Genomic DNA, 16,250 nt, shown 5'->3' on the forward strand with positions numbered 1-16,250 from the left:
ATGCCTGTAATCACAGCATTTTGGGAGGCCGACGCAGGTGGATCACTTGAGGTCAGGAGCTAGAGACCAGCCTGGCCAACACGGTGAAACCCTATCTCTACTAAAAATACGAAAAATTAGTCAGGCGTGGTGGTGCACGCCCGTAATCCCAGGTACTCGGGAGGCTAAGACAGGAGAACCTGGGAGGCAGAGGTTGCAGTGAGCCGAGATCATGCCATTGCACTCCAGCCTGGGTGACAGAGTGAGACTTTATCTCAAAAGGAAATGGAATCACACAATACGTGGCCATTTGTGTCTGGCTTCTTTCACTTAGCATCATGTTTTCAAGGTCCAATCATATTGCAGCAGGTATCAGTACCCCATTGATTTTTAATTTTTATTTACATATATATGTGTGTGTGTGTATATATATATATATATATATATATTTTTTTTTTTTTTTTTGAGACAGAGTCTTGCTCTGTTGCCAGGCTGGAGTGCAGTGGCATGATCTCGGCTGACCGCAACCTCTGCCTCCCGGGTTCAGGCAATTCTCCTGCCTCAGCCTCCCGAGTAGCTGGGATTACAGGCATGTGCCACCACGCCCAGCTAATTTTTGTATTTTTAGTAGAGATGGGGTTTTTCCATGTTGGCCAAGATGGTCTCGGTCTCTTGACCTTGTGATCCGCCTGCCTCGGCCTCCCAAAGTGCTGGGATTACAGGCGTAAGCCACTACGCCCGACCAGTACCTCATTCATTTTGTGGCCAAATGGTATTCCATGGTATGGGCATAACACATTGTGCTTGTCCATTCATCTGCTGATGGACAATTGGGTTGTTTCCACTTTTTCACTGTTATGAATAATGTTGCTATGAATATTCTTGTATAAGTTTTTTTTTAATTTTTTCTTGTATAGGCGAGGTTTCGCCATGTTGCCCAGGCTGGTCTCAAACTCCTGAGCTCAAGTGATCTGCCCGCCTTGGCCTCCCAAAGTACTGGGATTACAGGCATGAGCCATCGTGCTTGACCTACTTGTACAAGTTTTTGTGTGAACATCTGTTTTGAATTCTCTTGCTACTTTTTTTTTTTTTTTTTTTTTTTGAGACAGAGTCTCCCTCTGTTGCCCAGGCTGGAGTGCAGTGGCGCGATCTTGGCTCACTGCAAGCTCCGCCTCCTGGGTTCATGCCATTCTCCTGCCTCAGCCTCCCAAGTAGCTGGGACTACAGGCGCCCACCACCTCGCCTGGCTAATTTTTTTGTATTTTTAGTAGAGATGGGGTTTCACCATGTTAGCCAGGATGGTCTCGATCTCCTGACCTTGTGATTCACCTGCCTCAGCCTCCCAAAGTGCTGGGATTACAGGCGTGAGCCACCGCACCCGGCCCCCTCATTCTTTTTTTAAGAGATAGGGTCTCAGTATGTTGCCCAGGCTGATCCCAAATTCCTGGGCTCAAGGGATCCTCCCATCTCAGCCTCCCAACGCACTGGGATTACAGGCATGAGCCACGTTGCCCAGCCACAATGAGGTGCTTTGATGTGAGCCTTTATTCATCCACTGTCCCGGGCTCCCAGGGGCCCTTTCAATCAAGAAACACCCTTATCAATCTGGGGAATTTTCTTGAATTAATTATTTGATTTTCTCCCCTCCTTTTTCTCCATTCCCCTTTTCTGTAAATAGATTCTCTAATGTTCTTCTCTTTTGGCTCCTGTTTTTGTTTTTTTTTTGAGATGGAGTCACTCTGTTCCCTAGGCTGGAGTGCAATGGCATGATCTCGGCTCACTGTAACCTCTGCCTCCCAATTCTCCTGCCTCATTCTCCTGAGTAGCTGAGATTACAGGCGCCTGCCACCACGCCCGGCTAGTTTTTGTATTTTTAGTAGAGATGGGGTTTCACCATGTTGGCCAGGCTGGTCTCGAACTCCTGACCTCAAGTGATCCGCCCGCCTTGGCCTCCCAAAGTGCTGGGATTACAGGTGTGAGCCCCCGCCACCGGGCTGTTTCCTTTCTGTTCTAGTTCCTGAAATATTTTCTTATCTTTATCTTCTAACACTTCTGTGCAGTTTCTTATTTCTGTGATATTTTTCATTTCCCAGAGCTTTTTGTTCACTGAATATTTATACAACATGAATATTCATGCTCATGAATATTCATACTCACATATTCAGTAGCGTTTTTATTCATATTTAATGCCTGTATCACCTTCTCTTATTTCTCAGAGGACCAGCTGTTTTCTCCAGAGAAGTTTCCTGTAATCTCCATTGTGGAGGGAGCAGGCGTGGCCGCCAGGGCTCAGGGAGCCGTGTGTGGGTAAGGGGGACTTAGAGTACACCAGACGCGGTGGCTCACGCCTGTAATCCCAGCACTTCGGGAGGCCAAGGCAGGCGGATCACGAGGTCAGGAGATCGAGACCAGTCTGGCCAACACGGTGAAACTCCATCCCTACTAAAAATACAAAAAATTAGCCAGGTGTGGTGGTGGGTGCCTGTAATCCCAGCTACTCGGGAGGCTGAGGCAGGAGAATGGTGTGAACCCAGGAGGCAGAGCTTGCAGTGAGCGGAGGTCGCACCACTGCACTCCAGCCTGGGTGACAGAGTGCGACTCCGTCTTAAAAAAAAAAAAAAAAAAAAAAGAATACACATGTTCACTTCATCTACCTTTTTCAGTCCCTCCTGCCTGGGATCCCTCTATCCAATAATTCTCTGTCATCCTCTCAGGAGACCAAGTGTCCATACCAGACATCAGCTAGAGGAACAGTCACCAGGCTAGAGGAACAGTCACCAGGCAAGGGGAACAGTCACCAGGCAAGGGGAACAGTCACCAGGCAACGAGTAGTCACCAGGCAAGGCAGGAACGGGGACGGGGCAGGGGATCTAAGGTGTTTTTGTTTTTTTGTTTTGTTTTGTTTTTAGAGGTAGGGTCTCCCTCTGTCACCCAGGCTGGAGTGCAGTGGTGCATTTATGGCTCACTGTAGCCTCGAACTTCTGGGCTCAAACAGTCCTCCCTCCTCAGCCTCCTGAGTAGTTGGGACTGCAGGCATGCAACACCACACTTGAATAATTTTATTTTTTATTTTTTTATAGAGACAGGGTGTCACTCTGTTGCCCAGGCTGGTCTGGAACTGCTGGGCTCAAGCAATCCTCCCACCTCAGCTTCCCAAAGTGCTTGGATTACAAGTGTGAGCCACTGTGCATGGCCAGTCTTTTTTTGTTTGTTTGTTTGTTTGTTTGAGAATCTTACTCTGTCTCCCAGGCTGGAGTACAGCAGCGTGATCTCAGCTCACTGCAACCTCTGCCTCCCAGGTTCAAGTGATTGTCCTGACTCAGTCACCCGAGGAGCTTGGATTACAGGTGTGCGCCCCCACACCCAGCTAACTTTGTATTTTTAGTAGAGACGGGGTTTCACCATGTTGGCCAGGCTGGTCTCGAACTCCTGGCCTCAAGTGATTCACCCACCTTGGCCTCTCAAATTGCCAGGATTATAGGCGTGAGCCACTGTGCCCAGCTGCATCTAAAGACTTTTAAACCAATTCCGTTCCTGACCCCAATGGCAGCCTCATTTCTAGAGGCCAACATGTGGCCAGTTACTGAACATCTAGGGTTTCTGGATGGACACTGATTGCTTCTCCTCTTCCCCTGCCACTAGCTCTTTTTAAAAAAATTTCTCTTCATAGCCGCATGTGGTGGCTCACACCTGTAATCCCAACACTTTGGGAGACTGAGGCAGGAGAATTACTTGAGCCCAGGAGTTCAAGACCAGCCTGGGCAACATAGCAAGACCCCTCTCTACAAAAAAAATTAAGAAATTAGCTGGGTGTGGTGGCACACACTTGTAGTCCCAACTACTCAGGAGGATGAGTTGGGAGGATCGCTTGAACCCAGGAGTTTGAGGGTACAGTGAGCTAGGATCATGCCACTGCACTCCAGCCTGGACAACACAGCAAGAAGCCATCTCAAAAAACGAAAAAACCCAAACATCTCTTCAGTGTTGTTCTAGTGCAAATTCAGGAGGGATTGAAAATAAATGTGTATGTTTATTTACCATGTTTATCTGAACCTAAATATTTCTTTCTTCCTCTCTCTCTCTCTCTCATTCTCTCGCTTTCTTGAGACAGAGTCTCATTCTTGTTGCCCAGGCTGGAGTGCAATGGCAGGATCTCAGCTCATTGCAACCTCCGCCTCCCGGGTTCAAGCGATTCTCCTGCCTCAGCCTCCTGAGTAGCTGGAATTATAGGCACCCGCCACCATGCCCGGCTAATTTTTGTACTTTTAGCAGAGACGGGGTTTCCCCATGTTTCCCCATGTTGGCCAGGTTGATCTCAAACTCCTGACCTCAGGTGATCCACCCACCTCAGCCTCCCAAAATGCTGGGATTACAGGCATGAGCCACCATGCCTGGCCTATGACTTTCTAAAATGTTCATTTCGTTTTACTTCTGGACTCACTGTAATACCAGCACTTTGAGAGGCTGAGGTAGGTGGATCACTTGAGGCCAGGAGTTCAAGACCATCCTGGCAACATGGAGAAACCCTGTCTCACCAAAAAATACAAAAATTAGCCAGGTGGGTGGCGCATGCCTGTAATCCTAGCTACTTGGAAGGCTGAGGCACGAGAATCGCTTGAACCTGGGAGGTAGAGTTTTCAGTGAGTCGAGATAGCGCCACTATACTTCACTCTGGGCGATAGAGCAAGACTCTGTCTAAAAAATAAATAAATAAAAAAATGTTAATTTCTCTTAACACCCCAAGTGTGCCTCAGTGTGCCTAAGTAAATCCAGCTCCCCAATTAAAACTAGCTCCTGTCCCACCGTCTCCTAGGGCCAACTACATGTGCCTCGCACATGAAAGACAAGAAGTCCAAATCTGACATTTCCATGAGGCGGGTACTGTTACCACATTCATAGAAGAAGAGACTGAAGTTCAGAGTAGCCAGGGAGTGAAAGAGACAGGTGGACCTCTTCTTACTACGCTCTGGGGCCTTCTCAATCCCAACTGGACTTGATTCCAGACCAGATCCCACCCTCCTCTGTCTCCTCCTTGGGTAGGGCCCTGGTGTCTCTGCCATGGAGGCCTCTCTGTGAGTCTGGGTTGTTCTCTCTGGTCTCTGGCCTTCAGGTGGGATTGTTTTCTCAGCCCCTCCTCTCTGGTACCAGGTCTCTGCCACTCTGTCTACACAATCAGTCTTGGATCATTCAGCTCTGTAATTCCAACCTGGAATGTCCTTTCTCTTCCCTAGCCTAAATCCTCAACTAGGCTGGGCTCAGTGGCTCATGCCTATAGTCCCAGCACTTTGGGAGGCTGAGGCAGGAGGATCGCTTGAGGCCAGGAATTTGAGGCCAGCCCGAGGAACATAGCGAGACCCCAATCTCTATAAAAATAAATAAATAAATAATAAAAATTAAAAAATTAGGCAGGCATGGTGGTGCACGTCTGTAGTCCCAGATTCTCGGGAGGCTGAGGCAGGAGGATCGCTTGAGCCTAAGAGTTTGAGGCTGCAGTGAGCTGTGACTGCACCACTGCACTCCATCCTGAGTGACAGAGCAAGACCTTGTCTCAAAAAAAACCGTGCTAGGCATAGTGCCCAGTGTGAGGCATGCCCCCCGAGAAAGCAATGTTTCAACCATAGGATGCAATCTACTTAAAGACTGAGAAGTCAAGGTCAAGGTAGCCCAGCCCCCTTGCTGCTGCCAACCCTGCAGACAGGCCAGGGCTTAGCAGACACTTCTAGAGCAGTGGCAGTGCCCACCTCATGCCCCTCTCTTGCATACCACACCCAGAGATGGTCAGAAGCACCCACTCTCTGCAGGGAGAGCAGGTGCAGGGGGAATGCCAGGCGGGATCAAACTGGGGTTAAACCTACTGCTCCCCAATCCAGGGAGCAATCTGGGCTGGTCAGTAACCCCCAGAGCCTCCACTTCCCGCCCCAACAGGGTCACAGGCCCACGCCCAGGGCACTCCCACGACATTAGTCAGACTGTGCACAGCCATAGCTCCTTGCAGACTATGACTCATCCTCACATCCACCAGTTCTCTCTCTCTCTCTTTTTTTTTTAAGACAGCGTCTCACTCTGTCGCCCTGGCTAGAGTGCAGTGGTCCGATCATGGCTCACTGCAGCCTTGACCCCCTGAGCTCAAGTGATCCTCCCACCTCAGCCTCCTGAGTAGCTGGGAACATAGGCAGGCACCGCCATGCCTGGCTATTTTTTTTTTTTTTTTGTATTTTTAGTAGAGACGGGGTCTTGCTACGTTGCCCAGGCTGGTTTCCAAATCCTGACCTTGAGTGGTCCGCCTGCCTTGGCCTCCCAAAGTGCTGAGATTATAGGCGTGAGCCACCGTGCCCGGCTGCCATCAGCTCTCTTAATGCTCCCCAAAAAAGCATAAAGCAAAACAAGAGTGCTGGGCCATGGCCATTTTGCTGAATGGACACATGGAGAATGAATGAATGAATGAATGAATGAATGAGGATGAGGCTCTGTAAGTGACTTGCCCAATATCACAGACGTGGGCCTGATTTCCCTGCTGTACCCACCCCCAGTAGGTGCCCTCAGACCCCAGAGATCCTGAAGGACAGGTCAGGGAGACTAAGCTGTTTGCCCAGGTCCTGTTGGATGGGGTTGGCTTTCCTGGGAGCCAGAGGAGGAAGAACAGAGTGACGGTCCCAAAACAAGTTCCTTGGACAGAATGGTGCAGGGGTCCAGGAGTCCAGCCTTCTTCCTGGGCCCTGCCGTTTCTGCTCCACTCTGGTTTTTTTTTTTTTGAGACGGAGTCTTGCTCTGTTGCCCAGGCTGGAGTGGAGCTGCACCATCTCAGCTCACTGCAATCTCCGCCTCCTGAGTTCAAGCGATTCTCCTGCCTCAACCTCCTGAGTAGCTGGGATTACAGGCGCCCATCACCGTGTTTTTTTTTTTTTTTTGAGACAGAGTCTCGCTCTGTCACCCAGGCTGGAGTGCAGTGGCACCATCTCAGCTCACTGCAAGCTCTGCCTCCCAGGTTCACGCCATTCTCCTGCCTCAGCCTCCCAAGTAGCTGGGACGACAGGCGCCCGCCACCGCACCCGGCTAATTTTTTGTATTTTTAGTAGAGATGGGGTTTCACCATGGTCTCGATCTTCTGATCTCGTGATCCGCCTGCCTCGGCCTCTCAAAGTGCTGGGATTACAGGTGTGAGCCACCGCGCCCGGCCACCATGTATTTTTCAGTAGAGGTGAGGTTTCACCATGTTGCCCAGGCTGGTCTCGAACTCCTGACCTCAAGTGCTCCACCTACCTCGGCCTCCCAAAATGCTGGGATTATGGCGTGAGCCACCGCACCCGGCCCCTGCTCCACTCTTGCCCCCTCCGATCCCATCCCCCCCAGGCAGCAGGTGTGATGTCCTTAACCCATGAGCCTGTCACACGGCTGCAGCTTCCACGGCTACCTCAGCTCTTAGAGCAAAGCCCTGGCTGCATCCCAGGTCCCTGGCCCTGTAGGGTCACCCAGGTTAGCCTCTGGGGTGTGATCTTTCCCTGGCTTCCCCCACTGCCCACTCAGCCTCCCTGATCTTTTCAGTTTCTTTTTTTTTTTTTTTGAGACGGAGTCTCGCTCTGTCACCTAGGCTGGAGTGCAATGGCATGATCTCGGCTCTCTGCAATCTCTGCCTCCCAGGTTCAAGCGATTCTCCTGCCTCAGCCTCCCGAGTAGCTCGGACTACAGGCACGTGCCACCACATCCGGCTAATTTTTGTATTTTTAGTAGAGACAGGGTTTCAACATATTGGTGAGGCTGGTTCGAACTCCTGACCTCCGGTGATCCACCTGCCTCAGCCTCCCAAAGCGCTGGGATTACAGGTGTGAACAACCGCGCCGGGCCTCTTCTCACAGTTTCTCTAGTCTCTCAGGCCATGGGTCTCTGCCTGGCACAATGCTCTGGCCCCACATCACTAGGCCAATGCCAGGCCATTCCCTAAGTTCTGCCCTCACACCATTCCTCGGGGCAGCCTCCCCACCAGGCCAGGCTCTGAGAGCACCGCAGCACACTTGGCAGACTCTGTAGGGAGACACTAATATCTGCGATCACTGGCCTCGTGGTCTCTCTCCTGTAAGTAGGAGATGGCTGGAGGGCAGGGACCACATCTGGCCACGCTTACCACCAGGTCACCCAGGGGAGGTTCTGTCCAGGGGAACCAGGCTAGCAAAGGCGTGGTGCCAGGTATGGTGGCATGGGCCTGTAGTCCCAGCTTCTTGGGAGGCTGAGGCAGGAGGATTGTTTGAGTCCAAGTTTGAGGCTGCAGCGAGCTATGACTGCACCACTGCACTCCATCCTGGGCAACAGAACAAGAACCTGTTTCAAAAAAAAAAAAAAAGCAGAGCCCTCACCCTGGCCAGGACAGAGAGGAAATACAGCTCAGTGAACAGTGGGCAGGCACTTGTCACATGTCACTTCAGACGAGTTATTAAACTTTCCTGAGGCGGGCACGGTGGCTCACGCCTGTAATCCCACCACTTTGGGAGGCTGAGGTGGGCAGGTCAAGAGATCAAGACCATCCTGGCCAACATGGTGAAACCCTATCTCTACTAAAAATACAAAAAATTAGCAGGGCATGGTGGCGCGTGCCTGTAGTCCCAGCTACTCAGGAGGCTGAGGCAGGAGGATTGCTTGAACCTGGAAAGTGGAGGTTGCAGTGAGCCGAGATCGCGCCACTGCACTCCAGCCTGGTGACAGAGCAAGACTAGAAAAACAAAACAAAACAAAAAACAAACAAACAAACAAACAAAAAACTTCCCTGAGCCTCAGTTTCCCCATCCATAAAGTGAGGATGATAAAACCACATCACAGCATCACAGCACAGGCTTGAGGATTCAACGGGGCCATGGGTGTAAACATTTCCTCTCGCTCCCCTACCCACAACCCCAAAGGCTCCTCCCAGAAACCTCCAGGAGAAACCTTTGACAGGTTCTCAGAGCAGGGAGGGAGGACCCCAGGCAGCAATACACTTTGGGGATCCCTGGTCTGGGTCCCCAGACCCCCTGCCCTTCTTCACTCGGCTTTGGGGCTCCAAGCCTGTGCTCCCCACCTCGGGTTGGAATGACCAACCACCTTCCCCCAGGAAGCCTTGCAGACAGGACACAGGGACCCCTGCCCCACCGACAGCTCCTCACACCCCAGGCCCAGAAGGCCATGTCAGGGACTTCCCTGTACCCTATGAGCTCTTCCCAACGCTGTGGTCCCAGGTGCAGGGTTAGCCCAAGGCCACCACAGCCTGGTTGGACAGCAAGACACAGCCCTGTCCCGTCCACCTGACCACCAACAACCCAGGTCACTGCTGTATTCAGACTCTAGAAGACTTGGGGGTCACTGTCCCCTTTCCAACCTGGCCCCAACAGCTGGGACTAGTGGAGAAGAGGGGCCCCTGGCAGGAAGCTGTCAGCTCCAGTGACCCAGTTCTCTCAACTTCAACAACACTGATCACTCAAGTTGTAGCTGATAAGGTGTCTGCACCTCCTGGCCCTGGGCAAGGGGTTATAACCATTACTACTATTATTATTATTGCTTTTTTGAGACAGAGTCTCACTCTGTCACCCAGGCTGGAGTGCAGTGGCATGATCTCGGCTCACTGCAACCTCCGCCTCCTGGGTTCAAGTGATTCTCTTGCCTCAGCTTCCCAAGTAGATGGGATTATAGGCACACGCCATCACAGCCAGCTAATTTTTGTATTTTTAGTAGAGATGGTGTTTCGCCATGTTGGCCAGGCTGGTCTCAAACTCCTGACCTCAGGTGATTTGCCTGCCTTGGCCTCCCAAAGTGGTGGGATTACAGGTGTGAGCCACTGTGCTCGGCCTTATTATTATTATTGAAACAGGGTCTGGCTCTGTCACCCAAGCTGGAGTGCAGTGGCACTATCTTGGCTCACTGCAACCTCTGCCTCCCAGGATCAAGCCATCCTCCCACCACAGCCTCCTGAGTAGCTGGGAGTACAGGGCCATGCCACCATGCCTGGCTAATTTTTTTTGTATTTTTTTTGTAGAGATGGGGTCTCACTATGTTGCCCAGGCTGATCTTGAACTCCTGGGCTCAAGTGATCCTCCCACTTCAGCCTCCCAAAGTGCTGAGATTACAAGCATGAACCACTGGGCCTGGCCAGGACCAGGGGTCTTGAGAACTCCAGTTCCCAGCCTTTTCCAGTACATGCCTGGCACATGCATGTGGATGAGCTGGATCAATAGATAATATGAATAATAGCCAAAATGTATGGGTACTTACTATTAGGCACTGTCTAAATGAGTGATACCTTTTAATGCATCTCCAACTATGACTGAAGTACGATTAAAATTCCCATTTTGGTCAGGCGTGGGGGCTCACACCTGTAATCCCAGCACTTTGGGAGGCCAAGGCGGGTGGATCACCTGAGGTCGGGAGTTCACGACCAGCTTGGTCAAAATGATGAAACCCTGTCTCTACTGAAAATACAAAAATTAGCCGGGCGTGGTGGCACATGCCTGTAATCCCAGCTATTAGGGAGGCTGAGGCAGGAGAATCACTTGAACCCGGGAGATGGAGGTTGCAGTGAGCTGAAATCATGCCACTGCACTCCAGCCTGGATGACAGGAGCAAAACTCCATCTCAAAAAAAAAAAAAAATCCCATTTTACCGATAGAAAGAGTGAGGCCCAGAAAGTTTAAGACACTTGCCCAGGGTCACACAGCAACAGTCTCCAGAGCCCACACTACCTGTCTCTCTGTCACTCTGTATGGTCCTGATAAGGAATGGGTGTCCCAGGCTGGACCCTGTCCGAGCCCCCTTCGAGTCCCCACCCTGCCCAGCCCAGGGGGTCCAGCCCCGCCAAGTGGGGCAGAGCAGGGGAGGGAAGGGAGGCTGGGCCCAGAGCCCAGTACTGCCCGCACTCACCAGCACGCGGTCCCCCAGGCGCAGGTCCTTGTCTCCCCGCTTCACAGAGCCGCTGTCTGAGAGGTTGGATCCCGACTCGTTGCCGGTCTTCACGGAGCTGTTGAGGACGCTCTCCCGCAGGGGGATGACGCGGCTGGTCAGCGGGGGCGTGGCCGTGCCCGAATGCAATGACAGGTTCTGGGCAGTCAGCGACTCCACGGAGTGGGCATCACTCCCCGAGCCCTCGGCCGTGGGCTGCCGGGTCAGCTTGGAGGGCCGCGTGAAGATACCCTGGAGGGCCGGGCACTCAAAGTAGCGCACGCCGCCCACCGCGCCATCATTCTTGCCCACCGGGTCATCCAGCACCACGCCGGCCCACTGGCCCGGTGCGAACTGCGTCTCTCCCAGATACTGCACCACGCCTGGCTTCACGCCGTTCACCCACACCCGTTCGCCCACCACAAAGTCCCCCAGGAAGTCATCCCCCACTTCCGCCGCCTTGGGGCCTGGCTTCTCGGGGGCAGCAGCTGCGGCCGGGGAGGAGGAGGGTCCGGAAGACTGTTTGTGCAGCGGGGAGCCTAGAGAGAAGGAGAGGGAAAGGGAAAGAGGTGGCTGTTAGGGCTGGCGTGGGGCTGGCCCCTGGGTGGCCCCAGGAGCACAGAGTCTAGGGTTGGGAGGTGGCTGATTTGTATTTTTGGGTAGAGATGGGGTTTCACCATGTCGGCAAGGCTGGTCTCGAACTCCTGACCTCAAGTAATCCGCCCGCCTCGGCTTCCCAAAGTGCTGGGATTATAGGCGTGAGGCACCACACTCAATCCCTATTTATTTACTTTTTGAGATAGGGTCTTGCTCTGTCACCCAGACTAGAGTGCATTGACGATATGGTGACTCACTGCAGTCTTGACTTCCTGGGCTCCAGCAATCCTCTACCTCAGCCTCCCGAGTAGCTGAAACCACAGACACTTGCCACTACACTGTGCTAATTTTTGTATTTTTTGTAGAGATGAGGTCTTGCCATGGAAACCGAGGCAGGAATGGTTGGCTGTGTGCTCCTGGGCAGGTCCTCCTCAGGTCTCCCTACTCTTCCAGCCCTCCAGAGTGTCCCCAGGAAAGTACGCCCTCAGAAGCAATGTTTCCAGGCCGGGCATGGTGGCTCACGCCTGTAATCCCAGCACTTTGGGAGGCCGAGGCAGGCGGATCACCTAAGATCAGGAGTTCGAGACCAGCCTGACCAATATGGTGAAATCCCATCTCTACTAAAAATAAAATAATTAGCCGGGTGTGGTGGCAGGTGCCTGTAATCCCAGCTACTGAGGAGGCTAAGGTGGGAGGATCACTTGAACTCGAGAGGTGGAGATTGCAGTGAGTTGAAATCACACCAACACTCCAGCCTAGGGGAAAGAGGAAGATTTCATCTTTAAAAAGACAAAAAAAAAAAAAAAAAAAAAGAAGAAGCAATGGCTTTCCATTTCTCAAGGAAACTGCAAGTCCTGGGCCAGGGATGAACCCGTTCTCAAAGATTACAAGCCACCTCCCCACTGGGTGGGCTCAGGCCCTCAGCTGTTGACCCGAGAACCCCTGTGGCCCCTATGTGGGACCTAGGTGTTGTGCAAGTGGTCTCCGAGACCCCCATCCTTGCCCTCAGACAGTTACAGGGCCCACAAAAGGCTCCCAGCCTATTTCCTCATAGAGGGACACAGCCACAGACTTCTTGCATAAAGATGTCCCCTTCTGTCTCTCTTGGGACAGGAAAGAAAACCCTCCTAACTCTCTCCTGGGCCTCCCCCTCTCTCCCCTCCCCAAGCTGCAGCCCAGCCTAAGGCCTCAGGGTCCACAGACCCCGGAAAGTGGAAGGGTGGCTAGGTTCAGTGGCTCATGCCTATAATCCCAGCACTTTGGGAGGCTGAGGTGGGCGGATCACCTGAAGTCAGGAGTTCAAGACCAGCCTGGCCAACACGGTGAAACCCCGTCTCTACTAAAAATACAAAAAAATTAGCTGGATGTGCTGGTGGGCGCCTGTAGTCCTAGCTACCCAGGAGGCTGAGACAGGAGAATTGCTTGAACCCAGGAGGCAGAGGTTACAGTGAGCCGAGACAGTGCCACTGCACTCCAGCCTGGGTGACAGAGCGAGACTCTGTCCCAAAAAAACAAAAAACAAAACAAAAAAAACAAACAACCATAGTAATCACAGGCTTGCATGAGACTCTGTGCTAAGAGCTTAACATATGATAGCTCATCTGATCCCCAATTGCCCCCATTTCACAGATGAGAAAACTGAGGCTCAGAGATATCAGGTGCTTCACCTGAGCTCCCAGACAATAGGCAGCGGGACTGATTTGGTTTGGCTGTGTCCCCACCCAAATCTCATCTTGAATTGTAGCTCTCATAATTTCCATGTTTTGGGAGGTACCCAGTGGGAGCTTAATGAATCATGGGGGTGGTTTCCCCCATACTGTTGTGGTTGTAGTGAATAAGTCTCACAAGATCTGACGATTTTATAAGAGGTTTCTCCTTCTCTCATTCTCTCTTGTCTGCCGCCATGTAAGACGTGGCTTTTGCCTTCCACCATGATTGTGAGGCCTCCCCAGCCACATGGAACTGTGAGTCCATTAAAATTCTTTTCTTTTATAAATTACCCAGTCTCATGCCAAGCATGGTGGCTCATGCCTATATCCCAGCACTTTGCGGGGCCAAGGTGGGCAGATCACTTGAGGTCAGGAGTTCGAGACCAGCCTGGCCAACATGGGAAAACCCCATCTCTACTGAAAAGACAAAAATTAGCCAGGTGTGGTGGCATATGCCTGTAGTCTCAGCTACTTGGGAGGCTGAGGCAGGAGAATTGCTTGAACCCAGGAGGCGGAGGTTGCAGTGAGCCAAGATGGCACCATTGCACTCCAGCCTTGGTGACAGAGCAAGACTCTATCTGAAAGAAAAGAAAAGAGAAAGAAAAGAGGCCAGGCGCAGTGGTTTATGCCTGTAATCCCAGCACTCTGGGAGGCCGAGGTGGGTGGATCATGAGGTCAGGAGATTGAGACCATCCTGGCTAACATGGTGAAACCCTGTCTCTACTAAAAATATAAAAAATTGGTCGGGCGTGGTGGTGGGCGCCTATAGTCCCAGCTACTCGGGAGGCTGAGGCAGGAGAATGGCACGAACCCGGAAGTCGGAGGTTGCAGTGAGCCGAGATTGCGCCACTGCACTCTAGCCTGAGCGACAGAGTGAAACTCCATCAAAAAAAAAAAAAGAAAGAAAGAAAGAAAGAAAAGAAAGAAAGGAAGGAAGGAAGAAAAAAAGAAAGAAAGAAAGAAAAAAGAGAAAGGAAGGAAGGAAGGAAGGAAGGAAAATAAGCCAGGCACAGTGGCTCACACCTGTAATCCCAGCACTTTGGGAAGTCGAGGCAAGTGGATCACTTGAGCCCAGGAGTTCAAGAACAGCCTGCACAACATAGCAAGACCCCAATCTCTTATAAATAAATAAATAAATACATAAATAAATAAATAAATAAATAAGCCGGGTGCAGTGGTGCAGCCTGTAATCCCAGCTACTCGGGAAGCTGAGACAGGAGGATGACTTGAGCCCAGGAGGTCAAGATCAGTGTGGGCAACATAGCAAGACCCTGTCTCTACAAAAAATAAATATAATATATAACAAAATAAAATAATTAAGATAGCAGCTGCATTTATGAAGTGCCAACTGCATGCTCCTCAATGGACAGGGCACTTTTTTTTTTTTTTGAGACGGAGTCTCGCTCTGTTACCCAGGCTGGAGTACACTTGCGCAATCTTGGCTCACTCCAACCTCCACCTCCTGAGTTCAAGTGATTCTCCTGCCTCAGCCTCCCGAGTAGCTGGGATTATAGGCATGCACCACCACACCGGGCTATTCATTATAAGAATACATCATATTTTTACCTTGCAGATTTGGAAACAGAGGGTAAGGTCACCCAGGCCGAGTAGGACACTCAGCTAATCTGGCTTCAGAACCCTCCCTCTTTTGTTTTTTGAGACAGTCTCACTCTTGCCCAGGCTGGAGTCCCCAGGATGGAGTGCAATGGCATAATCTCTGCTCACCGCAATCTTCGCCTCCCAGGTTTAAGCAACTCTCATGCCTCAGCCTCCAGTGTAGCCAGGATTACAGGTGTGTGCCAGCACGCCAGGCTATTTTTTTTTTTTTTTGTATTTTATTAGAGACTGGGTTTTGCCATGTGGCGAGGCTGGTCTCAAACTTCTGGCCTCAAGTGACCCTCCTGCCTTGGCCTCCCAAAGTGCTGGGATTATAGGTGCGAGCTACCACGCCCAGGCCAGAACCCTCCCTCTTGACCACACGCACAGTGGGTGCCTGGCAGGCGCCAGCTCCTACCCCATATCCATTTCTAGGGCACTTTCCTATGCAGAGAGAGCTCTGTGACCTCTGCTAACCGAACAGAACCACTGTAGCCCAGCTAAGGTCTGTTTCTACCTGCCCTCTGTGCTTAGAGCCCAGAGAAGGGTCCCCAGGTCGAAGGTGACCCAGCATGGCTATTCTTGGTGAGAAGCTGCCTGCTCAGCTGTCTTTGTCCCCAGCTGTCTGGGCCCAGGCGGACCCTCAGGTAATCTCTCCCTGACTCCGTCCCCTCCCAGGGGTCACAGGCCCAGGGACCAGTTGTTTCAACAGCTGCAAAAATCTAAGCCATGAGCCCATGGCAACTGCACGTGATACTTCGCTTCATTCTTCCTCTGAGTAGTGGGACTCTCAGCTGCCCCCGCATCACAGGGACAAAACCCTTATCAAATTCCATGCACACTGAGACATTTTCAGCTTCCTGCAGTTGGGAAACCATGGGAAATTCCCTATCCCTCCAGGGAGTCATCAGTGACACACTGGCTTGGCCAGGGCGAGCCAAGTCTGTGCCTTCCCAGATGGGTGCCTCAGTTTCCCCATGACATAACAAAGGACTAGGTCAGAAATAGCTAGGATCCTTTCCAGCACTGACATTCTCCATGTCCTACGTCTCCTCCCAGGGGAGCCAATGTATATACGATGGAGTTTTTGAAACCTGGTTAACAGGCGCTTCCTCGGTCCATATCCTCGCAGGCCAAAGGCAAGCTGTTTGGGAGCTCCCTGTGGGCACAGCCTGGACCTCACTGCCCTCTGAGTTCCCCAGCAAACCCCCGTGAAGGCAAAGAGCCACTACTGACTTCCAGCTGGGCCCAGCAACACAGACTTAAACCTCACGTGAGGCTGGGCACCATGGCTCATGCCTGTAATCCCAGCACTTTGGGAGGCTGAGACAGGAGGATCACTTGAGGCCAGGAGTTTGAGACCAGCCTGGGTAACACAGTGAGACGCTGTCTCTACAAAAAATACAAAAATTAGCCAGACAAGGTGGCTTGCTCCTGTAGTCCCAGCTACTCAGGAGGCTGAGGCAGGAGGAT

General features: G+C 51.8%; 1 protein-coding gene across 4 annotated transcripts in view; it reads right to left on the bottom strand.

The window, feature by feature from the left end:
- Positions 1 to 16,250, bottom strand: part of CLIP2 (CAP-Gly domain containing linker protein 2) — a 115,464-nt gene that overhangs the window by 54,785 nt on the left and 44,429 nt on the right. For all 4 annotated transcript variants that reach the window (XM_024249945.3, XM_009242701.4, XM_024249944.3 and 1 more), the window contains one exon: positions 10,858 to 11,414. In XM_024249945.3, coding sequence (XP_024105713.1) covers positions 10,858 to 11,414 — 557 coding nt within the window. The remainder of the gene's footprint in view (positions 1 to 10,857; positions 11,415 to 16,250) is intronic.

The sequence above is a fragment of the Pongo abelii genome, chromosome 6 (genome assembly GCF_028885655.2).
Source record: "Pongo abelii isolate AG06213 chromosome 6, NHGRI_mPonAbe1-v2.0_pri, whole genome shotgun sequence".
NCBI classification, from domain to species: Eukaryota; Metazoa; Chordata; class Mammalia; order Primates; family Hominidae; genus Pongo; species Pongo abelii.